The sequence below is a fragment of the Lycium barbarum genome, chromosome 4 (genome assembly GCF_019175385.1).
Source record: "Lycium barbarum isolate Lr01 chromosome 4, ASM1917538v2, whole genome shotgun sequence".
Lineage (NCBI taxonomy): Eukaryota > Viridiplantae > Streptophyta > Magnoliopsida > Solanales > Solanaceae > Lycium > Lycium barbarum.
The window spans coordinates 56490503-56518126 of NC_083340.1; the positions used below are offsets into that span (position 1 = coordinate 56490503).

Sequence of the window (27624 nt, forward strand, 5' to 3'; positions counted from 1 at the left end):
TCTGCTCGTGCAAGCTTCAGTATGTCCTTCACTGCGCCCCGGGCCAGGTTCTGTTATCGTGCGCCTCCTCTGCATTGTTCACCGCGTCCCTCAATGGAGAGCCGGGATCTGTTATATGTATATCTGTATATGATGATATGGGGATGGCGGCCAGGATGACATGTGATGATCTTATTCACCGCATCTCTCCCTAGAGGGCCGGGATCTGTTATATGCATATATGATATATGATGTCGGCATATATGATGACTCCATTCACCGCGTCCCTCACTAGAGGGCCGGGATCTGTTATATGTATATGTATATGATGACATATGATGTCGGCACGCATGGTCTGTGTTTGGAAAGTAAGCATTTTGGCACTCTGGATGATTTGCTTATTTTCTGTACTTCTTCTGACATATGACATCGGTATGCATGATTTGCGTTCGGAAGATAAGCACCTTGGTATTCTGGCTAATGTACTTACTTTTGTACCGACGTTCCGATTATGGTTCTGTTTTCTGTATTTCATGCCTTACATACTCAGTACATATTCCGTACTGACCCCCTTTCTTCGGGGTCTGCGTTTCATGCCCGCAGGTACAGACGTTCACGTGAGTGACCCGATAGCTTAGGCCATCCATTCTGCTGCTTTGGAGTGCTCCCTTGTTCTGGAGCCTACATTTTAGTACAGACTCTTCCGTTGTATATGTGTATGTATATATTTAGGGGTACGGCGGGGCCCTGTCCCGTCATATGATTCTGTTGTCTTTGTTAGAGGCCTGTAGACATGTATTTGGGTCATGGGTCGTTATGGTTCAGTTATGTCTGTGTGGTTTGCGTCTAAGAGGTTCCAATTGCTGTGACAGCCTTAACGGCTTGTGCGTATGTATATGTTTTTGGGTGATATGTTTTACGACAGCCTTGCTGGCTTCTGTGTAATATATTTGTTATATGTGACCGCTTAAGACGATATCTGATCTTTGTATCTGTATAAATCAGTGTACGCCGAATCTGGATTTGCCATTTGTATGTCGGTTCTGGTAAGTGGGTGTGTATGGGTGTCCAGCTCGGGCACTAGTCACGGCCCATGGGGTTGGGTCGTGACAAAAGGGTCCCTTATACTTAACTTAAAATCTGATTTTTATGAACAGTAGTCGAAGTGCACAATGGTCGTAAACCCAATTTACGGGCCGTATTTTGGTTTACGGTCCGTCTTTCACGACCGTATTTAAGCATAACAGAACCAGAAAGGTTTGCTGGAGTCATGGTGGTTTACGGTCACAGTTTACGGGCCGTATTTTGATTTACGGTCCGTATTCTAAGTCGTATTTAACCATTCAGACATTTGGCAGAAAGTTGAAGTTTTGGAATGTTAAAAGACGATAGCAGTTTACGGTCCGTAAACCACTTTACGGGCCGTATTCTATTTTACGACCAACTGGGCCGAAGTGCAAATCTGCAACTTTCGCATTTTCAAAACTCATAAGTAGTCACTCCCTTCTTAGTAAAACATCGTACACTCATACTCTTCGTTGGTCTATTCATTGTACGTTCATGGAGAAATTTCCGAGGTGTAACAGTAACTTGTTGCAACAGGTTAATTATCTGTTGGACATTGTCCAACAGATGCATAACTTGTTGCAACAGATGCATGTGTTGTTGCAGCAGATTATAAAAGTTGTTGCAACACCTAGTCATCTGTTATGTTCTAATGCTTACAGCTTCCTTAGGGGGGTTGAAAAGGTCAACACTCCATTTTGTGTTGTTCCTGGCGGTGAGCCATCTAAGAATTCTTGGATAGGTAACTTCTTCGGAGTATTCCTTGACTTGATGCCTGATGTGAGGAATTGCTTCAAATGCCCAAGCCTAGAAAAAAAAATGCCATCAAAAATCAAAATAGTGATTGAAATAAAAAAAATAAAAAAAAGGTAAAACACTAAAGAAAATTTACCATGAAAGCCCAAGGGAAGCCATATAGGTTTTGTGTCTTCCTCGTTGGCTTCAAATCCTTCATCAAATATTCAACAGTCAAGCTAAAGCTTTGAAAACCCCAGGCATAGTTGTTGAAGGCATCATAGTCCTCAGCAAGTTTAACCAATCCAAGCGGTATGTTTTAGTTTACGTCTCTTGCCCAAAGAACACTGTGCACAAACCAAACTAAGCACAGTGCCTCCTTGTGCTTTTTTGAGAAAGTTTTGGACTCCAAGTCTTGCAACAATTTCTTTTGAATGTAGCTCTTTCCCACTAAGTTTACCAAAGAGACATCATTCTTAGCTTTGGAACCCTTTGCTTTCTTGGCTGCCTTGGGCGTCCGGGCTGGCTTGGTTAATACAACAGTAGGAAGAGGCTCACAAGGATAACATCTCAATCTGGTAACTATGACAAACTCCTTCATGCCAAAGCAAACCGGCATGCCACAGTAATTGATCCAAATCTCATCCTTTCTATCACAAATAATCTTACGCTTCAAAAGCTCAGAAACCATTGTCATTTGAAATCGGGCACCGGTATCTTCAGGCAAATCTAAATAGAGCCCAAAGCAGCTAGCCCTAAAGAAATTCTCCAACCCCTGCTGCCGGAGAATGCCCCTGAAGGTGTCAAAGCCCTTGCCCATGGTTGATCTAACCACAAAATCACCGGACAAATCCTTATTTCCATTCAGCGGCATCGTCACGCCGTACTTTTCAATGCTGAAACTCTTGACGACCTCCCCAATCGAAGGTCTATTGGGATCTGTGGCAATACTAGAAGACTCAACAAGATTGGCATCCACATTATGTTTCCTTTTTCTTCTTAACTCGGCCAAGGTCTGATCTGTTGATCGATTCTTCTTTCTTCTTCATTACCATTTTCAGTTTCTGCATCTTCTTCACCTCCTTCATCCCCTTCAGCTCATTCATCCCCTTCATCTCTTTCTTTTTCATCTCCTGCTTCTTCACTTACTTCTTCTTCATCTCCTTCAACATTTTCTTCATCTCCTTCAGCAGATTTTTCATCATCTTTTTCACTTTCTTCTCTAGTTTCTTCACTTTGTTCATTTTTATCACTTTCTTCTTCATGCCCAACAGAGGTTTCGTGGGTTTCCTCTCTTTCTGAAGCCCCAGTTTCACTAACTCTTTCCTCATTTGTTGATTGACAAATAGCAGTCACAAGTTTATCTAATGGTGTTTGCACCTTAGCTCTTTTACTACTTTCTCCCTCAGTTGGTTTCTCTCCTTTTCTTTTAACTGGAGCCATTTTATCTACACACAGGAGATAGAAAAACAGTTTTAATTGGTTAGTGCAACATTCAAAGTAAAAAGGGAAAAGGAATATGTTGCAACAAGTAATCATTTGTTGCAACAGATTAATAATATGTTGCAACAACTTATTACTTGTTGCAGCAGAATCTTAATCTGTTGGAAATAGAAAAACATTTGCAACAGCTTAGCAACTGTTTTGATTTTTTACAACAGCTTGTTAATATGCTACAACAACTGCTTCAATTGCTGCAAAAACCTCAACAATTGTTTTGATTTTATCCAGCAGTTGTTGGATAAAATCAAAACTTTTCCTAAACCATAGCATGACTGCAACAACAACAACAAAAACATCTAAATTTAACTACAAAACATCTATATTTCACTACAAACACACAACCATCACAAATCTCACTCACAACTTAAACAAAATACACCAAATAGGATTTTTTTTTAACCATGCAACCTCAACAGATGTTTGCAACTGTCAAAGAAGTGCTGAATTTGCTGCAACAGCAACAACAACAGCAAAACATCTAAATTTAACTACAAAACATCTATATTTCACTACAAACACACAACCATCACAAATCTCACTCACAACTTAAACAAAATACACCAAAACCATGCAACCTCAGCAGATGTTTGCAACTGTCAAACAAGTGCTGAATTTGCTGCAACAGGTAACCTCAGTTGTTGGAAAACATCAACAAAATTGCAAGCCTTTTTTTTTCGAAATAACAAGGAGAAAAAGAACAAAAACAGCACCAAAAACCATAATTTCACAACCACAACCACTATTTACAAACTCACAAACCCCAACAAGTGCAACAAATACACGAAACTACAACAAAACAAACAACATTCAAGAAAAACCCATGCTCTTCTTCATCTTCTCTAACCAAAATCATCATTTTCACACTCTGATTTCAAAACCCTAACTTTTGAACCAAGTGAAAAAAAAAAGTTTACCTGAGAATGAATAGACAAGCAACAGCAATGGAGAGAGAGAGAGAAATGAGCAGCAGCAGCAATGGAGAGAGAGGAACGAGCAACAACAATGGTGGTTGCCGGTCGCCGGGTTTTTGCAGCAGCAACGGAGAGAGACAGAGACGAGGGAACTGGGAACTGCTTTTTTTTTTTTTGAAATAAAATGAACAAGTAGTTGGGGTCGTGGGGGGAAGTGGGTTGGAAGGAGTTTTTGTATAATGTGTGTGGGTTGGAAGAAGTTTTTGTATAATGTGTATGGGCTTTTGTGTATTTTGTAAAAGATTTTAAGTTTAAAAATTATAATTCAGTCCCAATTTTAGTTAATCACATTTTTAAGACAAGTTTGACCTTGGCTGGTCAAACTTGTCGTCATTTCTAATTATGAGACTTTTTTGTCACCATAAGTTAAATCTTCCATGTTTTTTAGCTAGTTAACAAAATGAAAAAAAAAAAAAAAAAACTGAAGTGGGGCCGAGTGTGGCTGTGTGGAGTGTGTGGCGGGTTCAATTTTTTGTGAGTAAAGCTCAACCCACCCCGCTCCCGCCTTATTGCTATTCCTATTTGAAAGCCCTCTTCATTAAGGCCTTCCGTTTCTCACAATAATAACAACAACAATAACTGTATAAAAACGTTTTGTCCATTAATTTGATTATTATTATTATTGAAGTATCTATATTTAAAGGGAAAAGGACACCCTTTTAGGAAAGATAAGACACACTTTATCCCTATTTTGCTCAAAGTATCAAAATTGGACCTTAGGATCAAATTATTGCCAAATCTAGCCAGTACACAATTTTATGCCGTATCTTTTTCGCTTTAATCCTTGACATAAATCTCTTTCTCTATCTATATCTTTACTTTTGAATTTTTTTACTGAATCAGTGTGATGTAAAAGAAGGATTTTTGCAGTCTATTTAGGGTTTTCTAGTTTGGTGGATGTGGTGACTACTTTTTGAGTCTTCGAAAGAAACAAGAGGTTGATTTCACCATATCATGCTGACGACAAATCCATAGGCATCCGACCCCAACTAGTCGTCTTCAATTTATTAAGTAATATTTATATTACATTTGTTGTTTCATCCTTGACAGATGGTAACAACTCATCATTTTTTTGTCCATATAATTCTAGGGAGACGGTATCAGTTGTGACTTTTGGGTATAATCATACTTAATCCGTCTCAACAATATGACATAATTCGGATTTTGAGAGTCAAATTTCTTTATTTTAATCGTGCATTCGGACACACAATTTTTAAGTTTTTTTGAAATATCAGTTACTTATTTAGAAACTACATCCGTACAATTTTTTCCGCTTTTTGTAAGGTTTATTTGGCAGTTTGGTTTTAGTTTCGATGCTCTGGTAGAAGAAAAACTATTAAAGCCGAAATGAAGTCAAAACATGTATAATAATTGTATCATATGTGTATAAGTAGTGAGTATACGTTGATATACATTTATTATACACAAATTATATAATAATGATACATTTCTATACACATACGGTAAGGATACATGTTCTATACAACTACAATACAGTTTCTATACGTATGATACATTTTCTATACATATACAATAGTGATACATATTCTATACAACAATCATACAGTTTCTATGAATTAGTTGAAAAGGGCTACGAAATGGAATTATTTTGAAAAGTCTAAAAAATATATTTTAAGCTTCTTAAGCCATCGGTTGTCAACAGTTTCACCTGGATGGCCATTTATGTCTTTGTCCCATATTAAAACATTTATGGCCTTAGCCCTTGTTAGGGAGTAACTATTTCTTTTTTTTGCGCGGATTGTCCTTCATTTGGGTTGGTCTTTAATTCTTGCCCTTCAAATTGGTGGTCTTTAAGTTTTATCCTTCACCTAATACCTCGAGGCTGTAGGTTCGAACCCCAACTTAGTAAAAAAAAAATTGCAAGGTAGAATTTTGCAAATCTACATGTAGAATTTGGGCCTTAAGGCAAAATTTTCATGGCCAGAAGACAGAATTCTGCCCATGCAAATTTGCAAAACTGACTATGCAAATTCTGTCTTAAGGGCAAAAGTTAAAGACCACCAATTTGAGGGGAAAAATTAAAGACCACCCCAACGAAGGGTAATCCTGCAAATTGCCCTAACTATTTTACCATGAATGCTTGATCTTGATATCCCGATTAAGTTTTTTGTCAAGCAAGTCTTTACCATAAAGAAATTAAACTAAGGGTCGTATGAACATGATTTGAAGTTACAATTTTGTTTGTAGATGCAATTTGAATTTATTATGTTGCATTTTTTCTCATAAATGTGAAAACCCTACAATTTGTGAATACTATCAAAATCTCTCAATTCTTACATAATCTTACCAAATAAGTAAAACATAGTTCATAAATCAGGTATCGGAGTATCCTAAGGAGCCGCATTAATAAATAGCTTATATCCATGTTCCTTTTTTGCAACTACATGCTATTATAAATTTTCAATGACACATAATTTTACAAAGATTCACTAGTCCAGAAAATAAAAAATAATAGTAACTATCTATATATTTTTTTATATAATCCTTCCACGTGGTAAGAACAATTTCTTCATGTCGAGTATGCGTCTTTTTTATAAAATATAAAATGATGGATCTTTTTTTACAAAATATAAATTTATGGGTCAAATTTTACATTTAAAAAAGTTTTACAAATTGAAATTTGAGATTCTACTTTTGGAGAATTTGAAATTTAAAATTTTGTACATATTTTATAAACAAATGCTAATTTTAAATCAAAAATATATATTGGGATCGCAAATCTTGTGGCTCTACTAAATGTTTAGCATGCTTTAATTTATGGTTAGCCTATCAAATTCCTGAAGGAAATTTGCAGGATTGCCCTTCGCTGGGGTGGCCTTTAATGTTTGCCCCTCAAATCAGTGGTCTTTAATTTTTGTCTTTCGCTACAAGCCTCTTGGTTCCAGGTTTGAATCATCGCTCAGTCAAAAATTAAAAAAAGTTTCCCAAAGCATAAGTTAGGATTCGCAGGGCATAAGTTGGACCCCAACGCCTTAGGTTTCAAACTCTGCCTTAAGGCCAAAAAAGAAAATTACAAATCTCTACCTTAGGACCTGAGTTCGAACCCAGAACCTCTGGATGTTAAGCGAACGATAAATATTAAAGGAATATCTACAGGACGTGGCAAATTATTAGTACCTAATTATGGTGAGTAGCTATAGTTTAAATTAATTACTTCCTATAGCTAAAAGTTGTATTTCAATTACCTATCATAACTACATTATATATATTTAAAGTAGAATATTCTATTTTTATTATTTTTATCTTGACTGACAATTTTAGGGCTAGCTTTGAGATGTTGTTCTCCCACCGCGGCCGCCGGCCACCACAAATCACTGCCGGAACTCCGGCGAAAACCACTACCAATAGCGACGTTTTAACGGCGCCGCCGTCGTTTGCTCAGATCTGAACGCCAGCGTTATAACCACGAATTCCGATGTACATTCTCACAGCTGAACGCCGGCGATAGGGACGTCGTTTCCACCGCACCGCCGTTGTTTGCTGCATCTGTTTCCGGCGTCATTTACACTGCCGCTGTTGTCGTTTGCTGCAGCTGTCTTCTCAGATTTGAGAATTCTTACATCCGGCGTCGTTTATTAGCAAACTTGGTGAAAATTGTATAACATCTTATCCCACGTTAAACCGCACTGACGTGTGTATACATAATTTATATTATGAGTGAATATAACTCAATGCTAGTCCCTTCTTTTTCTTGCTACGTAGTTTAACATGTGAAGTGAAATCCAACTTAATTAGACCAAGGTCCATTAAGATCTGACCAGTGTATTCTTACCGGCGATGACGCCGTTGCTGACGGTGAAAAAATCTCCGGCGATGTATTTAAGATATGAGAGTATTTTTTTCCGTGTATCTCAAATCTGAGTGTAGCTATTTTTCTATATTCAGTATTTTTAGTGTATATATTATAGCTGAATATTTTTTTTTTTTTTTTTTTGTATTTATGTTATTCGAATATAATAAGTTGAATACAATATTTTTTTGTATTTATACTGTTTGAATACAATCAATTTTTAAATACATTAAATTGAATACAATGTAAAAGTAGCTACAAATGAATACAATTGAGTTGAATACATTTGACGTGAATACAACTGAATTGAATACATCTCACTTGAATACATCGAAAAGAATTTTTGAATATATTTTTACTTATTGTATTCATGAATACATCGAAGCCGTTTTATGAATACAGCGAGCCATTTTATGAATACAACGAAAAAAAGTAGCTATGCCATGTAAATATTGAAACTTTAGCTATGATAAATTTTAAACCCCCAAAGTATAGTCATTTATGTCAAATTCCCAATATTAAGACCAGCAATTTGAGGGACTAATTAAAGACCACCCCAAAAAAGGGCAATCCGGGCAAAAAACATGAATTCCTGATTGACTCGTCGACTTTAAAGGGAGAAGATGTACCTCTTGTTATCTGAACATTCTTTAGCACAATCTTAATTAAAGAACGCATTTTTCCCTCTTTCCAAATCACTTACAAGTATCTCAAAACATCTCCTTATTCTCCTCAATATAAATATAAAAACGTATGTCTATTATTAAAAGCAAAACTAGTGGCACTTGGCCTGTGCTTGCAATTTGTGTTCTTGTATCTGCATCATATAAGCTAACGCAATAATTTTGACCGCATCATATAAACTAGTAGCACTTAGCCTGTTTCCCATGTGTTACTTCTGCATTCTTCTTTTATTTTTTACTGCTATCCTGCCCTCCATATAACTGCAAACGTCCATCATTCTAAATATAAAATGCATGCCCGTCTAGTTTATTTATAATAGAATTGAATATGTCTGCAAGCATCTTGTAAGCAATGGATAGAAAAGAAAATGATTGAATGTGGATAATTTATTTTCCAGTAATTTAATACGGGAATCTAAAAGCTTCTGCCGTTTTAAGCTTTGAGGTGAAAGAATAAGATTCAAAATTTGTATCATCAAGTCGCAGCAATGGATGAAAAGAAACTAAATCCAAAATGTATTATAAAGATCATACCTATCAATATGGGGCGTTAAATGTGATGTAAAAGATGGAGGAGCTCTTAGAACCACCAAACACAATTGACAAACAGATAGATGCACACAATTTATATACTCGTCCAGATAACTCCTTCCATTGGACAAGATAGTGCTCCAAGTACACGCGCTCACTTGATTATACAGCTTATGAGTAGTATATATATTCTATAAGAGGTACAACAGCCTAGTCCCAGGCCTCCAAGTAATTTATATCCAGGTCATCATGAAAGAGCTGTAAAGAGGGACTCTTTTCCCTAGTATATTATTTTTGCAGATGTTCTCAAAACTGTATAAAGCCAGATTAGTTTGGTTTTAATGTATAATAAGTTCCCCATGTATTAGAATTTCCAGTAATACCAGGTGTGTGACGGGGTGAAAATGCCAGAACCTTCTTAATGTCTCGATTTACTTAGGAGCTTTCCCTATCATAAAATTTCACATGCTGCTGATGTCCACTCGGCTTTTATGGAGTTGAAAGGCAGGTGTAATCCAGGTTCCGCAACTGCACTGAATGCCTGACCAATTGAAGTAACCCAATCGAGCTTCACAATGCGCACATAAAAGCTTGCCCTCCAAAGCACCTTCTTCAACTGCATGCCACATTCAGAGGCAGATCAGAAAAGATGCAGCATACTAATCCAACATTGTACAAAAATGTGACTAAGAAAGAGGGAATGCTTGTGAGCAATATAATCTGTTTAATAAAAGTCAGCTAGTGTTCTCCTGTTGAACCATGTACATAATATTTCATAAAGGGAAACACAAAGGATGCTAAAATTAGGGTGAAGTTATTACCCTTTTGTCCTATGAGAAAATGTTCTGCATATAGCAGGTTCATCTATTTGCAAATGCAATGCCTATAAAGTTCATGAATAGGATGCCATCACATCAGATGTCTGCTCATATGTGTCTAGTTTTAATTCCACTGTAACTCGGGAAAGAGTATAGCCTTAGAGAGGGTTTCTCAAGATATATTAACGATATGATCTGAATTAATCCCATCCTTTGTGACCCAAGATTAGGTTAACTTTACAATTTGAGCTTAAATCTTGCTCCATGAACTGAGCCAACCATGTCTAGGTAATGTTGGCTAGCAATAAATGGAGGTGGTAATCTAGTGTGCTGTACCTGTCCTCATCCATCTTAACGGCTCAACAAAGACAGATGAACACTGGTCATCTGGTTTGTTGAAAGGATTGCCACTTCTCCTTTTATGCCACTCAAATGCTGTCTCACCCTCTCCTGGAACATGATCGACAACATTCCCCTGCAGCGCCACAACTCTCCGGCATTTCTTGCATCGGTAAGCTCGAGCAGGAGTTGTTCCCTTAGTCAAGGATACATCCACATCTGAGGAAATGTTTTCTGTTGGCAAGCCTGGATCAGCCCCAAATTTAGAGGTGTCTATTCTTTCTCCACGATTATAACAATCACCTGGATACATTAAAAAGATTATTTATATCAAGGGTAGAACTATAACATGCAATGATATTCAGGAACATATATTTATGCAAAGTTCAAGATGTTAAATTGCCATCCAAACAGTTGAGACTGTTGCATATTTTAGAGAATATTTAAAAGAAAAGGACAAAAAAGAAGAAAAGAAACGACTTTCCACAAGTCTAGATTCATCTGATAGGGTTTATCTCCAGCAATATATTGTCTTGTACCGGAGGTGTGGTGGTAGTTGGATCATCTTTACTTCGGCAGTGGAAGGTTTATTTAATGCTCATCTTTCTCTCACAGGGGAAGGGGAGCCTTGGCGTAACTGGTAAAGTTGCTGCCATGTGACCAGGAGGTCACGGGTTCGATCCGTGGAAACAACCTCTTGCAGAAATGCAAGGTAAGGTTGCGTACAATAGACCCTTGTGGTCCGGCCCTTCCCAGACCCCGCGCATTGCGGGAGCTTAGTGCACCGGGCTGCCCTTTCTCTCACAGGGCAAATTAAATATTTATCCTCGTGGTTCCAGTCGAGTTTCTTGAGTTATAGCCGGCTAAGCTAAACAACAGCTCAGTTTTACAGTTATTTTGATCAATAATAAGTCATCAACTAGAAGTCCAAAATAAGCTGTTATTGACTAGTAAATTCTTTCTTTCCATCCTCCACAACGATGAAATCTTGCGTGAAGCTTCTAATCAGCTAAACCAATGATACCAGCTAGTAGGAGTAATATTTTTACCAAGTAATTGAAGAAACCATTCCATAAAGCGATGAACAGGCTTATTCAAGTTCTATTCCCTTGAACACAAACAAGCTAAAAGGCCTTCGGGATACAACTTGTGGAAGTGATTTACTGATAAAACCAGCAGCAAATTAAAAAAAAAAAAAATGAAATCAGTACATACGAAACTAGGGGAAAATAGACTAAAGAGGTATACCCTTAAAACGATAGGAGTACTTCCTCACAAGTCCTTCAAAATTCAATAAATCAGCCATTCATAGCCAAACTAGTTGAGGCTGGCAATAGAAATCATCTATAACTATTCCGCCCCATTTGGACCAATTTTATTCCAATGCTAAATACTCCCTCCGTTTCAATTTATGTGAACCTACTTCTTTTTTAGACCGTTTAAGAAAAGAATGATCCCTTTCTAAATTTGAAAACAACTTAATCTGAACTTTCATTTGAACCCTGTTGAGAAGCTTTTATAGTCACACAAATGTTATGTCATGTTTAAGACCACGAGTTTCAAACGTCTTATAGCCACACAAATGTTATGGTATGTTTAAGACCACAAGTTCCAAAAGTGATTCTTTTCTTTCTTAATGCCCCAATCAAATAGATTCACATAAATTGAAACAGAGGGAATAACATGTTTTTAAACGCTAAATAGGGGTCGTCTTAACCCATTTCATCAAAAAAAATAGGGGTCCTCTTAACCTATTGAGATTTTATAAATTTTGCACTAATTTGTACACCAACTTACAAGTCACTGACCAGACAATTACACAAGCCACCGAACTTGATGCAAGTCTAAAAAACATCTAAAAAACAATAAATAAACTTTTGTTCCAACTAGTTGGTATTGTCTTTATGGACCATTATCGTTGTTACGTTGGTTTTTTTAGCTAAGTTTGAACTAAATTCGAGAGATTGGAAGTCTTTGAGACAACTTCTGTCTATGACGTCTACCTAATCACCTTTTAAAACATTCAATCTAAGTAGAGGTCTACATGGAGACATGGCTGAACAATCTAGTAGCCGTCTTCTCATTTTATCCACTAAATGTAGCAACCTTAGTCAGATGAAATGATTTCTAATCTTGTTTGGATGTACATCCATCTAAACATATGCATTTTCTACAACACTTATCTTGTAGATACAATTTCACTCGCGTATAACATTATTGATCTCTAACCGTTCTTGCCTTTCATTTTGTCGGTATCTTCCTATTTCATAACAATCCTGTAGAGCTCATCCATTTTATGAGCATGCGATCTATTATGCTACTTTCTTAAAAGACTAAGCCTAGATTTTTTAATTGTCTCCATTTATATACTAGAATCCCTTATAATATCACTTAATTTTCATATTAATTTCCAGTAAATATAATTAGTCTTAAATTTACTTATACTAAAACTATTACTCTAGAGAATGATTCTCCATAAATCCAACTTTTGATCAATTCCATTGCCAGTTTCAACAATTAACACGATATTATCTGCTGATTATTCACCGTATAACCTTTTTTTTTAATTAGAATATGCACCATAGAACCTTATCTCTTATATTATTTCATTCGCAACAAAATTTAAAAAGTACAAGCCAAGGCAAATGCTACTGTAAATGCATGTTACTGGGAAGCACCTCTGTATCTCCTCTTATTGTTGTTTGATTTGAGACCGGACTCTCACATAGATCATCTATTGTTTTATCAATTATTTCCTTCTCCACGAAAGGACTTCTCTTGGCACTCTATCATGGGCTTTCTGTATGTCAGTGAATGTCATTTTTAAATCCTTTCTATAAATCTTCTTAACAAAAATATAGAGTGTGTTGTAAATCTACTGAGCTTAAATCGAAAATAGCTTATGTCTGTTATGTGCCTAACTCTATGCTCTCTCACTCTTTCCAAAAGTTACATTGTATGACTCGTAAGTTTATACCACGGTAGTTCACACTTCTTGGAATATCCTTGTACTTATATAAGACAAAAAGGTACTCTTTGTCCACTCGTTTTACATCTTTCTACCCCGCACTGTACCATTGAATAGCTTGGTTAGCCATACAACTCATGATGCAAGCTGAGTTGCCTCAAGGACATGTAGAGAACCGTCCCGGGGATTCCAAGTGTGGATGATAGCATGGGAGAACGGATTGGAGATGGAAGAGCATCAAAGTGGCTAAATAAGTAAAGGAAGGGTATGATTGCAAAAGAGGCCACTTCCTAAATTCAAGACTTTAGGCTAGCCAAACAAGGCCCTTGTCTCATTAAGGGCATTTATGTAATAATGTAGTTGTCTTCTTTATTGGCTTAGTATAAATAGTAGTTCAAACATTTCATTTAGGAGCTTTTGATGAATTGATAAATATTTTGAGTGTTTTAGGTTATCTCTAGAGAGAGACTTTTGAGAGGCCTTTGGTAAGCTCTTGTTGATTATTGTTGTTGAGAGGATTGGTTGCTTGGGAATTCAATTCCCTTGAGGTCATCCTAAGAGGTTGGTGTTATTTAGAGTGTAATTAGTACGTCTTGGTTATTGAAGAACCTTGGTTGCCTAATTGTGCCTATTTTTGTGTCAATCTATCTTTTCTTTTCCTTTTGTTTATCTTCTTAATTTCTCATTTCCGCGTATCTGTTATTGTATCAATTGGTATCAGAGCTTGGATTAGATTTGTTCTATCAAATCTAGCCTAGGGTTTGTTACTATATTAAAAAAAAAAAAAAAAAAAACCCCAAAATTCGAAAATCCCAAAAATTGTTTCAAATCCTTGTTTTTGTTGTTGTGATTCTAGTGTTAGATTAAGTTCCTTAGTGTTTTAGGGTTTCAAATCCGAAGTTTCGAGTCATTCCAAGTTGTTTTGAGATTTTCACCATTGTTGAGTTGAAGAACTTGAAGTGGGTCTTGTTGATTTGGGTGAAATTGGAGCTTGAAACCTATTGGGCTTTGTTCTACAAGTGAAGGGGAGTCTAGATCTTAAAATTGAAGGAAAAACAAGTTGATTTAGAGGTAATTGAAATTTGAAATTCTTGGTGTTCTTGAAGATCTTCAAATCTTCATAAGGAAGAAGACTCTCCAAAGGGCCATTTGATCCAAAATTTCCAAGCCAAGTTTGGGGAAAAGTGTTTTCTACCCCAAAGGGTAAATACAAGGTTGAGTGGGGCCCAAGAAGTCATCAAAGTTCAGAAAATTAGTCCAAGTTCCAGAAATTCGAGCTAAAAGTTGAGTTCACTGCAGCAGAAAAAGAAGTATAAAATACGGACCGTATCCTATCGTATAAAAAGGACTACAAAAGGAGAATTCTGTCGAATTGTATCCTTAAATACGGCCACAAAACACAGACAGTATAAGGTTGGTCGTGGAATCTAGTCAACAATTGGAGTATTCTGCCATATAGAAGGATCTTTAAATACGGACCGTATATTTGGGTAGTATAAGGCAAGGGACAAAGTGAGATTTCTGCCTCAAAGTGAAATCATTATATACGGACACTTACACAGATCGTATCTCTTTATAAGGATTGTATAAGTGAGGTCGTATAAGACAAGGTTTTTGGAGAACTTTCTGCCAAGGAGAACATCCTTAAATACGCTCCCACATATGAACCGTACTATATTATACGACCCGTATATTACCATTCCTCAATCGTATTTCTCAAGGTATTCTACATTGATCCAAGTTTCATTTCATTTCCATTTCTCAAAAATTTCTTAACCCTAGTTGTTGGATTTGTGTCCCTTTTGTAGGGAGCAAAAAAAAAAAGTATAGAAATTTTAAAATTTTCATTATTTCAAATTGATACCTTGTATCAATTGGAGCTTCAAGACCGCGTTTTCAAGTTATCACCTATTCGGGCCCGAAACTTTATTTATTTCCCGATTTTAGCATTCCATTTTCTTGTGTCCCTCAACTAGTAGCCATTTAGTAGTTGTTCCTACTTGTGTTTACTAGTTCTTGTGTCCGCATTTCTTTCGTGCTAACTCTTTTCATGCTTTTCTTCATTTTGACATCGTTGTTAATTTCTTGGCTCAAGTTCGTTAGTTTTGTATCGAGTCGTCCTTTTTTTTTTTTGAAACTGGTAACTTTTTCTATATTTCATATGTAGCAAACACTACTTAGGTAGTACTGAAACCGTATTTACAAGAAAGTCTAACTTTTACTGCCCTCTCTATATTGTATCTAAAACATCAATTATAGTGACAGTATCATTAGAGTAGATCTGATTGCACCAAAAACACAATAGCAAAATAAAGCTTGATCTTCTGCACCCCATTCTCCACATTCTCAAAACATATGGAGTTTTTCTCCTTCCAAATTGTCCACCAAATGCAAGCAGGGATAATTCTCCATCTAGTCTTGTACTTTGCCTGTAAGCCTGTTTCCTCCCAGCTTTTAAGAGCATCTATAACCTTCCCAGGCATGGTTCAGGAAATGCCTTTGAGATTAAGAATAATTCTCCATAGATGAGCTGTTATCTTACCGTGAAGGAAAAGATGGTTAACTGTCTCTGATGTTTCCCCACACAAAAAGCATCTGGAACATAAAATGAAACCTCTTTTCATCAAATTATCTTGTGTAAGAGCTGCTTCTTTAGCCAGTAGCCACACAAAATAGGCAACTTTGTGAGGAACTTTGTGAGGAATTCTCCATCGAGTCGTCCTTTCTTTGATTGAACAAGAATCCATTCCGACCTTAAGTAGCAATTGTGCACCTTGCGACCCACCGGATCTAAACAAGAATCACCTTCGACCGATCCAATTGACTGGTAAAAGGCAAGAGAGTGTGAGTTCATTTGAGTGGTGCTAGCCAAGCACAAAAGGGTGTAAACACGCGAGTTGTGAGGTTTGCTTTACTACTAACATTGTTTGCTTGTTTTGTTGAGCGTTTTAAGCATATACTTCTCCATGGATTCCGATTCATGTGATGGCGACTTTGGTGGTTGTGATGTAGAGGAGTATGGCTATAATGATGATTACTATAGGTATGATGAAGGGTGTGATGCTCCTAATGAGAGTTGTGCATACGATTATGGTCATTACAATGAAGGCAAGGAGTACTCATGGATCCTATGTTTAGGCTAATGAATCGGAAGATCAATATGATGACCCTCGTGACTATGAAGGTGCTTCGAGTTTTTTTTTTATTAAGCACCGGGTGTCCGGGTCTCTTTGAGCCCCGACTAATCCCGGGGGTGCACAGGCCCCCGGTAAGGAGTTTCCCGCAAGTGCACCACGGGTAATTCAAGGTTTTACCCCAGTCCGATGGCCCTCAGAAATTGTTTGCACCCAGTGGGTTTCGAACTTGAGACCTTGAAAGGGAGCACCCCAAGGCTCAAGCCAATTACCACCAGGTGCTTCGAGTTACGAGTCTTACTCTTCTTGTGATGAGCCTAGTGATAGAGATAGTGACCTTGGATACGAGAATAATGAAGTATCAAGTACTTATGATGAATATGAGCCTCGAGGTCATGAAGAGTCCACTCATAGTCATTCTACATTTGCAAGTGGTGGTGGTGGATGTTCTAGACCCTCACCTATCAACAAGCATACTTGTCTAAGGAATATGAGGTCATATCCAACTAAAACTACTCAAGGTGTCGCCAGTAGAGCACAACCTAAGGCCAAGATGAAAGGTGAGCCTAATGGAAGATTTCACTCAATGTTAGTGAAGGTGTTGGAATATGAGGGAGTTTGCCTTGAAATTGATGATTACTTTCGTGATTGTTACATTACCCCTCAAGCAGTCATATGGCTAGGATTGTCTTGTGTTAGAAAAAGAGACCCTTACCGTGATACAAGGGGATATTGGGTTGAGAAGATGGTGAAGGTATTCTTCTCTTTTGGGGATTATCAAGAGAAAGTATGGTGTGAAGTGCTTCCTATGGATACATGCGACTTGTGTTTGGGATTTGCTTGGTTTGAAGTACATGAGATCCCGTATGAGCAAGATTGGCATCGGTATGTAGTGGATAAAAGAGGGAAACTTCTCTTTCCACGCATACTTCCTAGAAAGAATCCAAGTGTAAAGGTGCAAGAAACCAATGTGAAATGGCCTACCTTGACTATGGAAGCTAGTGGAGAAGGCTATGAGAAATGGGAATTGACGATGGATGAAATCTTTGCTAGTTGCAACTATCCACAAGAAAAGAAGATGAAGTTGGCTATTCGAACTTTTGAGAAGAAGCTTGCACACTATTAGGCATACAAGATGGGAAGCAATACTTGGAATGCATTGAAGAGAGAATTGAGATGCCATTATCCCGAACCACATCAAAGGGGGTACAGGAGAAAAACCACTTCCCAAAAGAAGAAGCCAAAAGAGAGGAAGCAAGGTAAAATAACTTATCCTAATACTCTTACTTCTATGAGTTATTTTGATGTCAATTCGAGTATGAGAGTTAGTTTGCCTTGCATTGAGCTTAATGATTCTTTCCCTTGTATTCATAATGTCATTGTTGAAAGTGTCCCTACACTAGTTGATCCTATTGATGAACGAATTGATTCTTCTTGCAAGGTCGATTTGTGCCCACCTAGTGTTGGCACTTGTGATTTGAATGATAGTGCATTATCAATTGCTAGGTGTGCTCATACACTAGTTGATCCTTTTGATGACCAAGTTGACTCTTCTTGTAAGATCAATTTGTGTCCACCTAGTGTTGACACGTGGGAGTTGAATGGTAGTACATTGTCATGTGGTAATCATGTTAGAAAATCTTGTGAACTTGACATACTACCAACTAGTGTTGAAATTTGTGTTGATCAACTTGCTTGTAATGATAATTCACTACTTGAGGATCCTTGTGATGTACTTAATGTGCCTCTAGTGAATGTTGATGTTGATACAGTTTAGTTGATCATTTGAAAGAGTGACACCTCATCTTTATTTGTTTCATGTCAAAATGAGTCCCTTGATCTTGCCTTAGTGCCATGTGATAAAGACTCAAAATTGTGATGGTGGTGTGTGTCATGTAGATAGTCATGTGAATGAAATTGCATGCTTTGACTCCTCATTGTTCATGGATTACTCTCTTAAAAGATAATGTCTTATTCGATGCTAACATGACTATTGAAAGTAAAGTATCTAGTGGAATGTTTTGTAATGTTGAAAGTGTAGCCACTTTTGGGGAATACATGGTGTTTGAAAATCCACTATGGAGTGATGACGCCTTTCCCTATGATGGAGATCTTTCCTTTGGAAATGATAATACACTTGTGGGGACGGAGTGTTTTGAAAAGGAAGGTGATACTTGTTTGGAAATTCCTAATTCTTCCTTACGTGTTCCGAATGTTAGTAGCATGCTTGACCTTGTTTTTGAACTTAAATAGTGAAACCACATTTGAGGACACCATAGATGAAGATGTTTTGCATGACACCTTTCTTTATTATCTATTTGCATATGATGACATTCATGCTATTGGTGGGAGTGCATCTTATGTTGGGTGGGGTCCTATTGGGGTATATAGTTGTTGTCTTGATCATGCTATGTGGGTATCTTTCCCTTTTGACCCCGGTGAAGTCTTAACTTTGTGTGAATGGTATCATTTTGCAATTGAGGATCATTTGTATGTCATGCCAACTTGGTATCTTGAAACCATTGGCTCTTTTAGAATATCCTCATTTCTTGATCTTTGGGATAGCCAAGTCCTTGGTACTCTACTTGAGAGCTTATTCTTCATGAAGATGGTTGATACTTGGCTATATCACAAATTTGTGCTTACTTGGTGGTAGGTTGGTCCACTCTAACACTAACCCTCATCCTTTGAGGACTTGGTTTTTGTTTGTCTCCTTTATAGTTTTGCAGGGTATAGATTCGAGGATGAATCCTTTTCAAGAAGGGGAGAATGATGCAAGCCGAGTTGCCTCGAGGACATGTAGAGAACCGTCCCAGGGATTCCAAGTGTGGATAATAGCATGAGAGGACGGATTGGAGATGGAAGAACATCAAAGTGGCTAAATGAGTAAAGGAAGGGTATGATTGCAAAAGAGGCCACTTCCTAAATTCAAGACTTTAGGCTAGCCAAACAAGGCCCTTGTCTCATTAAGGGCATTTATGTAATAATGTAGTTGTCTTCTTTATTAGCTTAGTATAAATAGTAGTTCAAAAATTTCATTTAGGAGCTTTTGATGAATTGATAAATATTTTGAGTGTTTTAGGGTTATCTCTAGAGAGAAACTTGTGAGAGGCATTTGGTAGGCTGTTGTTGATTATTGTCTGTTGAGAGGATTGGTTGCTTGGGAATTCAATTCCCTTGAGGTCATCCTAAGAGGTTGGTGCTATCTAGAGTGTAATTAGGAGGTCTTGGTTATTGAAGAACCTTGGTTGCCTATGTGCCTATTTTTGTGTCAATCTATCTATCTTTTCTTTTCCTTTTGTTTATCTTCTTAATTTCTTGTTTCCACGTATCCGTTATTGTATCAACTCAATCTCTCCAAGAAACTTCCAAACCTCTATAAGATACCATTTGGACAACGAGCTTTTCTTATTCTCATATTTTCATGGCATCGTTTACTTCACAAGTGGTGACACAAGACATGTAGAACATTATTTTTTCATATAATAGCTGGCCATGATGAGTCTTTGAGGTCTCCCATTTCACATACATCATATGCTGGACCACCAGCTCCTAGGAAAAGCCTACATGAGGAACCAAAAGAGGGGGAAAATGAGCATTGATGATTTGGTAAGCCTAAATATTCATGATCCACAGATTAACTAGCACAAGATAGCACATGGAATTTCATACTACATGAATATCTCTCCTCCAACACTTGAAAGTTTTAATAAATCACAAGTTCGCCTTTATAAAGTAGTCACGAGATCAGAAAAATGGAAACAAATAGCACATTCAAGCAATCTTGTACTAAGAACTAAATCTTTGTAGCATGGTTTGTTCGATTAATCCATGGTTACAAACCCTAAAGACAGTTCATTTGGTTAAAAGCAAGAATAGGGCTCCCGAGGGATTTGAAGCTCGCATTAGAATATTGTATATTTCCCATATCCTTCAGTCAATTTGCTCAAAGTTTATATAGATTATTGGATCGACCTAAAATAAATATTCAGGATTTCCCCCATTTTCTATCTTCTTACTATATAGTTAAAAGAAAAGAATAATAATCTGAAGATAAACAAAGAAAAATGAGAAAATGGACCTAGGACTTTTAGGTGGAAGCGTTTGTAAACAGTGCTTGCATGATCTACTTTGAAACCCATCTCTTCAAACATTTTCAACTGCAGACAAAAGAAACACAATTTCCTCAGAACCCAGTCGGTTACTGGATAAAGCAGGAAACTAGTTTCAGTATTGATCAAAAAGTGTTGCTTACAAATCACTTCTTACTGCCTATTTCACCTGATCTAGGAAACCATCATTTGGGCAGACAAATTCACAGCTTTGACGCAGGGATTCAATCGCATCTGTAGAAGCAAGGCAGAAGAAACTTCAAACAATAATAAGATAAAAGCGATGAGCTTCAAGGTGTGTAAAAGCAGAAGAATATCAAATTGTGTGAGTTTTTCAGGCAGCTCAAAAGGAAACCACCACATTTTCTGTGTTGAAATTATGCTCTTCAGCATTCCATAGTGAAGGCCCACATATAGAAACAGAATATAGAGATTGATCAAACCTGCTTGGGATAGTTGTTCAGTTTTCATCAGGTAAGCTGCAATGATGGCTGCACTGAAACCAAAAGAGCAAACAAGGGTGTCAATTGGTCAAATATTAGCAGGATATTGTAAGCAGTAGAACGTTTACCAAGAAGACCTAGGCTGTTTGCCCTCCATCAGAGCATAGGCCAAGCTTAAGGAAGCATCTTCCACCATTCTTACATTCAGGTAGAAAGGTACATAATGACCACACCAGTGGAAAAGATTTAAAAAAAAAAAAAAAAAAATTGGTAACTGTAGCAGTGGAAAAGAATATTATTGCAGACAACTTAATCACTGTTCTTTTACACAAACAAAAAAGTAGTGCCAGAAGACCCACTTCACTGTAACATAAGCAGAGAACATCATGAAGCCAAATAATAGACCTAGAAAGAAACTGACAAACTTATGCTGGTGATTTATCATATTGACCGCTAAGGGAGAAACTCAAACTGTACTGTAGTCAAAATTTAATAGACATGGCAGGGGAGTTTAGCACCTAAGCCGAAAGATTAAATCATGATAGAGTTAGGCCCTGGAACTGAGGTCCCTATCACCCCCCTCCCCACGAAAAAAAAAAAAAAGAAGAAAGAACGAAAAGTATAAGCCAATGAAAATCTTTATTTGAGACCAATTTCATCTTTGCCAAGCAAGGATCATCATTTTAGACACCATTTTTATGCTTTTCTTATGGATATATAGATCAAGAAAGCAACACAAATGTCTTCAACCCAAAAAGAAAAAGAAAATATTGTACACTGTAATAGTCTGATTAAGTAGCTTCTTACCAAAGTCACCGTTTAAACTCTGAAAGTGACATATTATCTCTTAATGGTAACATATCAAACCATTAGCATATTTACATTGAAACGAAACCAAATTCATTTTTACTAGTTTGGCAAGTTAAAAAATATAGCCTATCTCATTTTCCAAAACTCGAAAACTAATATTAATGGATGAGTTTTATTTAACAATGAACAAAAGAAAGAAAGAAACGGAGGGTAAGGTCCAGCACCTGATGCATGTAACTGCTTAAAGTAGCAGGTACTAAGCCTTGAAAAATTGTTGATACATTGTTTTCATATTTATAGCTGAACAGTAGCCTATGCAGTAAATTAACTTCAAGTGATTCATGAAGAAAGCAAAAGAAGCCATTGTACGAATCTGAATCCTCTGCAATAGGTATGCATAGCTCCGAACTGCTCAATGCAGTAAAAGGTAGATATCCACATCTGGCACATCTTTTTTTTTCTTTTTCTTTTTTTTTTTTTTGCATCATTCAGCACATTTTCATTTCATGAGGTAGCATATATTCCTTTTTAGCATGTTGCAAAAAGAATATCATATTTCCTTATTTAGAAATAATTTAACTTTACACTTCTCATTTTACCCCTAATGAGATAATTTATAGCCACACAAACCTCTATGGCTTGTTAAGACCAGAAGTTTCAAAGGTTTTCTTTCTTTTTTAGACTCTCACATAAATTGGGGCAGAGAGAGTACTTTGCAAGAGTATTTCTCCCTTTTCTAATGTGTAGTATAAGCTTCCTCACTAGTAAATGTTTCTGTAATATCCATATTATATCTCTGGCTAACTTTCGTCAAGATTGACGCTATTCGTCAAACCCGATCAACCAATACTGGGTGGAGGTCTGTCAGGACTTAGTAGAATGCCCCATCTAATTTACTGCGTCCAGAAGTTGCGACATAACCGACCAAAAAAAAGAACAAGCTTATGAGCCATGTAGAAGTAATACCTTCTTGATACACCAGCAAAGCAATGCACCAATACAGACCCCTCTTTTCTACTTTCTTCGATAAAATCCAAACAAACATCTAAAGAATCCAGCAAATTCTCGTTCTCCATGTCTCTCAAGGGCGCAGCCATCCTTATAAACTTCAAATCTTTCCCTGCATACTCTAGCGAGTACAGGAGTTTCTTAGGTGCTGATGAGCTCTTAGTCTCATCAGTTATAGCATCTGCATTTCCCGAATCCCCAACATATACCTTCCGGATCTCTTTGGTTGGTATTGAAAGCCCAGAACGCCATTCTGAGAAAAAGGAGATTGAAGCTGAGCTAAGTACGGACAAGATATGTGTAATTTCATCACTACCATGCTGAAGAACCTCTGCTGCATCGCCTATGTTGCCAATGAATAGATGCTCACGAACCAGATACGGCATATCCCACGAGCAGATTCCTTAACTGCAGACATGAATCTTAATTGTTAAAATTGCCCACAGTTTGTAACAACCAAATTTCTTTTCAAACGATAAAAGAATTTCGTTCACATCATTGAAATCAATACTAAGTTACTAACTATCGTTTTGCCAAAAAAAAAAAAATTGTAATATCACATGAACATTTTGTATGATCTCTGTTACATACAAAAGACATTTAAGATGTGTCAAAAGACATTTTTAATATTCTATTTCAAACCACAATTTCTAGACTCGTAACCATTTAAATTCTGCATAGAACAGTCAATTGCACACTATTCAGATAATCTTACACATTGAAAGCGTTTTCAAAGAAGGAAGTGTGCAAAAAAGTCTACATTTGAAGAAGATGAGATTTGAGAATGTTGTCAAAAGCTAAAAGCGTAAAATGTACCCAAGTTTTGCTGCGGCTTTAAATTCAAAACACAACTAAAGAAACAAACTTTAGTAAAAGAGGCATAATGAAGAAAAAATTAAAGATAATATAATGCGAGCAAAACAACTATAGTGACTAAGCATATGAACCATGAATTATCCTAATAAGACAATTCAATCAATCCCTTGTTTTGCAAGAATTGTTCAAGGACCAAATGGCCCCTTTCCTTCATACTTCATACAAATAAACTAAAACCCCAGGATATATCTTTCCACGGATCGAAGGAGAAAAGACAGTTCGATCGAATATTTATCTTAGATTCTTTTATCTATTAGAAAAAGAGATAATCTACTATGTTTCCTTTGAGAAAATCTAAAATTCAATAAAAATAAAATAAAATAATTAAAAAGGAGACTGGAAGTGAAAGTCTCCTAGGATCTATTCTTCATCACTATTGGAAAAAAACAAAATATTGTCTGAATCTCAGTATCTATTGAAAGAATAAATTTCCTTTATGAAAAACATGCGGAAGTAGGAATAAGTAATATAGAATAAATGGATTCTTGATAAAGTAAAATTCCTCAATGACATATTGTATCACAACTAATATTTTTTGGCTAATAGAGGGATCAAATGTTATATAGTTCATTTGTTGGTAGCTTGGAGGATTATACGCGTGACTCTTGCTTTCCCAATTGGTTGTTTTTGCATTAATTGCTACTTCATTAACCTTATTGATTAGCTTAGACGTTGTATTTGCTTCTCCTGATGGCTGATCAAGTAACAAAAATGTCGTATTTTCTGGTACATCCTTATGGATTGGATTAGTCTTTCTGGTGGGCATCCTTAATCCTTTCATCTCCTGAACCAACTGGCTGAAGACCCAAAACCAAAATGGACACCCTAATTTTTCTCGGTTGTGAGACAAAAAAATCTGAATAGCAACCATAGATATCTTACCAATCCAATTGGATTTTTTCTAACCGGAGCCCAGATACTACAAAGTATAAAAACATGTCATTTTTACTGACCAAAAGTTTTGTTTTAGGTGCCAACAGTTTTAAATTTCCAATTCAGGTTGAGTGATTTGTGCTTCCTTCTTATTATTTTGGTAAGTGACTAGTTTTTTATATTGGAATTTTAAATAACTTTCACTATCAAGTACTTTACCATATTTATTTACAAACGTTTCTTCAATGACTAATATATCTCTTTGCCGATTATACTGTTTAGTGTCACATTCTTCAGTCTTCACTCCCACCCTCCCACCCTGAGCTTCACCTACCTTTTAGGCGTAGCGTCCCACAAATGAGCCTCTAATAACATTCCCACAAATGAGCCTCTAATAACATTCTACGAGAAAGATATAGTGTATGATTTTTTTCTGATGAAATGCACTTGACTAGGTTCTCAATATAGGAACTGAAAGTGACGCTAACATTTCTACAGAATAGCAACTGGAAAGATAAGAAGTATTATGAAAAAAAGGAAGAAAGAACAAGCTAAATGATAGCTAGATTAATTTAGAAAAATCAGAGATTCAGTAACATCAAACGTGTCTTCCTTGATATATGATTGGTCCAAAAACCTCAAAGAATTCTAAGATTAAAACTTTCAAATCCATTACATTATTTTCAAAAGGCTTTTCAACTGCTAAATAAAGCTTAAAGTTTTTCACTAATCCTATAAAAGAAAAATCTCAATTTCGTTTCCAACTCCAATTAACATAGACCCTACTATTATTACTTAATAATTAATGATCTTGGTTGCCAAAGTTGTTGGGCGTTATAGGTGTTAATTATCACAACATCTTATACATTAATCTTAACTCGATGGCTCATTTGAAGATACAGTTATTTAAATTTAATTCAGCTTGAATGCTTAACTTTCAAAACAAAAATTGAAATGCAATTATTTGTCTTATTTAACAAGATTTGGCAAATAAATTACACTTTCTCTATCCCAATTTATGTGATATTCTTTTTCTTTTAGTTTGTCGCAAAAAGACACCTTCTATATACAACAACATACCCAGTGAATCCCACAAAGTGGGGTCTGGAGAGGATAGAGAGTATGCAGACCTTACCCCTACCTTGGGAGGAAATTTTAACCCCTTTACACTAAGCTACGCTTTTGGACACCTTTCTATATTTAGATAGAATTTAATTCAACTTTTTATTTTATTCTTAATGAGATGATTTTTTTTTTTTTTTGAGACTGGTAACTAAAAGTAAACAAAGTGTTGCTTGCCATTCTTAATAAGATGATTTATAGCCATAGAAACTTATATTGCTTGTTTTAGACCACAAGTTTCAAAGATTTCCTTCTTTTTTTTTTCTAAAACTTAGTGCTCAATAAAATAACCTCACATAAACTGGGATGGATGGAGTAAAATTTATCAGTTTCACAGTATGCGGATGAACACATTTCATCTTTTAGGATTCATTCTGTTATTCCAATTTTTCTCCTTTACTTTTAATTTGCATTCATTTTCATCTTTTCCGAAATTTTTTTCCACTTTATTTGAAAATCAGCTTTTGGCCATGAAAATTTCAAATACAACTTGAAGTTTGTATTTTAAATTTGGAAAACACATAAAACCCTATTTGCACTTTTTGTACATTCAAACAACCAAAAATTCTTAGAAGAAACTATAACCAAACACAACTCCAACTTCAAAAATTTCAAATAAAGTGAAAAATATTTGGTTTTCCTGGCCAAACGCCTACAAAAAAAAAAAGAAGATAAATGTTGCATAAAATGATTGGCCCTAAGAAGAGAGAATTGCAGCAGTGAGACCTATCACATACAAATACCTGCGTCAAAACTCACAGATTAATTAAAAAAAAGAAGACGGTAAGGGTTTAAATTTGACGAGTCAGAAAAAAAAAAGTGTAAAAGGAGAGAAAGATATAGAAGATAAAGAAGAAGTAAAAGAGGAAGATTACCAGCTTGTTTTTAAGATGGTCGCCGGACAAAGAGATCGCCAAGATTAAGCACAAGTGTGGCTATTCGTGTTCTTGGCGGAAGATTTAACTTACGGTCACAAAAAAGTCTCATAAGTCTCGTAATTACAAACGGTGACAAGTTTGACCAACTTGTCTTAAAAATGTGATTAACTAAAATTGGACTGAATTATAATATTTAAAACTTATAATCTTTTATAAAATACACAAAAGTCCATACAGATTATACAAAAACTTCTTCTAACCCACACACATTATACAAAAACTCCATCCAACCCACTTCCCCCACGACCCCAACTACTTCATTTTATTTCAAAAACAAAAAAGAGCAGTTCTTCTCTTCAGTTCATCTCTGTCACTCTCTCTCTCCGTTGCTATTGTAAAAAACCAGCGACCGGTGACCACCATTGTTGTTGCTCGTTCCTCTCTCTCCATTGCTGCTGCTGCTGCTCATTTCTCTCTCTCTCTCCATTGTTGTTGCTTGTCTATTCATTCTCAGGTAAGCTTTTTTTTTTCACTTGGTTCAAAAGTTAGGGTTTTGAAATCAGAGTGTGAAAATGATGATTTTGGTTAGAGAAGATGAAGAAGAGCATGGGTTTTTCTTGAATGTTGTTTGTTTTGTTGTAGTTTCGTGTATTTGTTGCACTTGTTGGGGTTTGTGAGTTTGTAAATAGTGGTTGTGGTTGTGAAATTATGGTTTTTGGTGCTGTTTTTGTTCTTTTTCTCCTTGTTATTTCGAAAAAAAAAACTTGCAATTTTGTTGATGTTTTCCAACAACTGAGGTTACCTGTTGCAGCAAATTCAGCACTTGTTTGACAGTTGCAAACATCTGCTGAGGTTGCATGGTTTTGGTGTATTTTGTTTAAGTTGTGAGTGAGATTTGTGATGTTGTGTGTTTGTAGTGAAATATAGATGTTTTGTAGTTAAATTTAGATGTTTTTGCTGTTGTT

The 27624-nt window shown here is 36.4% G+C and overlaps 1 protein-coding gene across 2 annotated transcripts; it reads right to left on the reverse strand.

The window, feature by feature from the left end:
* Positions 1–9238: 9238 nt before the first annotated feature.
* Positions 9239–26815, reverse strand: LOC132636038 (uncharacterized). 2 transcript variants are annotated; one of them, XM_060352693.1, is made up of 8 exons: positions 26657–26815; positions 22869–23318; positions 21221–21289; positions 21093–21145; positions 20819–20883; positions 20619–20697; positions 10433–10738; positions 9239–9894 (listed from the first exon to the last, which is right to left on the reverse strand). In XM_060352693.1, exons 2-8 carry the CDS (start codon positions 23294–23296, stop codon positions 9740–9742), a joined length of 1155 nt encoding a protein of 384 aa, XP_060208676.1. In that variant the 5' UTR covers positions 23297–23318; positions 26657–26815; the 3' UTR covers positions 9239–9739. The 2 variants fall into 2 exon arrangements, with proteins under 2 accessions (XP_060208676.1, XP_060208678.1); XM_060352695.1 differs by lacking the exon at positions 21221–21289.
* Positions 26816–27624: the final 809 nt, after the last annotated feature.

What these genes read in the sequence shown, in the direction of transcription:
- LOC132636038 (XM_060352693.1), bottom strand. Translation starts at nt 23,296, where the DNA reads ATGCCGTATCTGGTTCGTGAGCATCTATTCATTGGCAACATAGGCGAT. An exon ending in TTTGCTGGTGTATCAAGAAG is followed by an intron (nt 21,290 to 22,868) that starts GTATTACTTCTA and finishes CCTGAATGTAAG; the next exon opens with AATGGTGGAAGATGCTTCCT. An exon ending in GTTAAGATGGATGAGGACAG is followed by an intron (nt 9,895 to 10,432) that starts GTACAGCACACT and finishes TGTGGCATGCAG; the next exon opens with TTGAAGAAGGTGCTTTGGAG.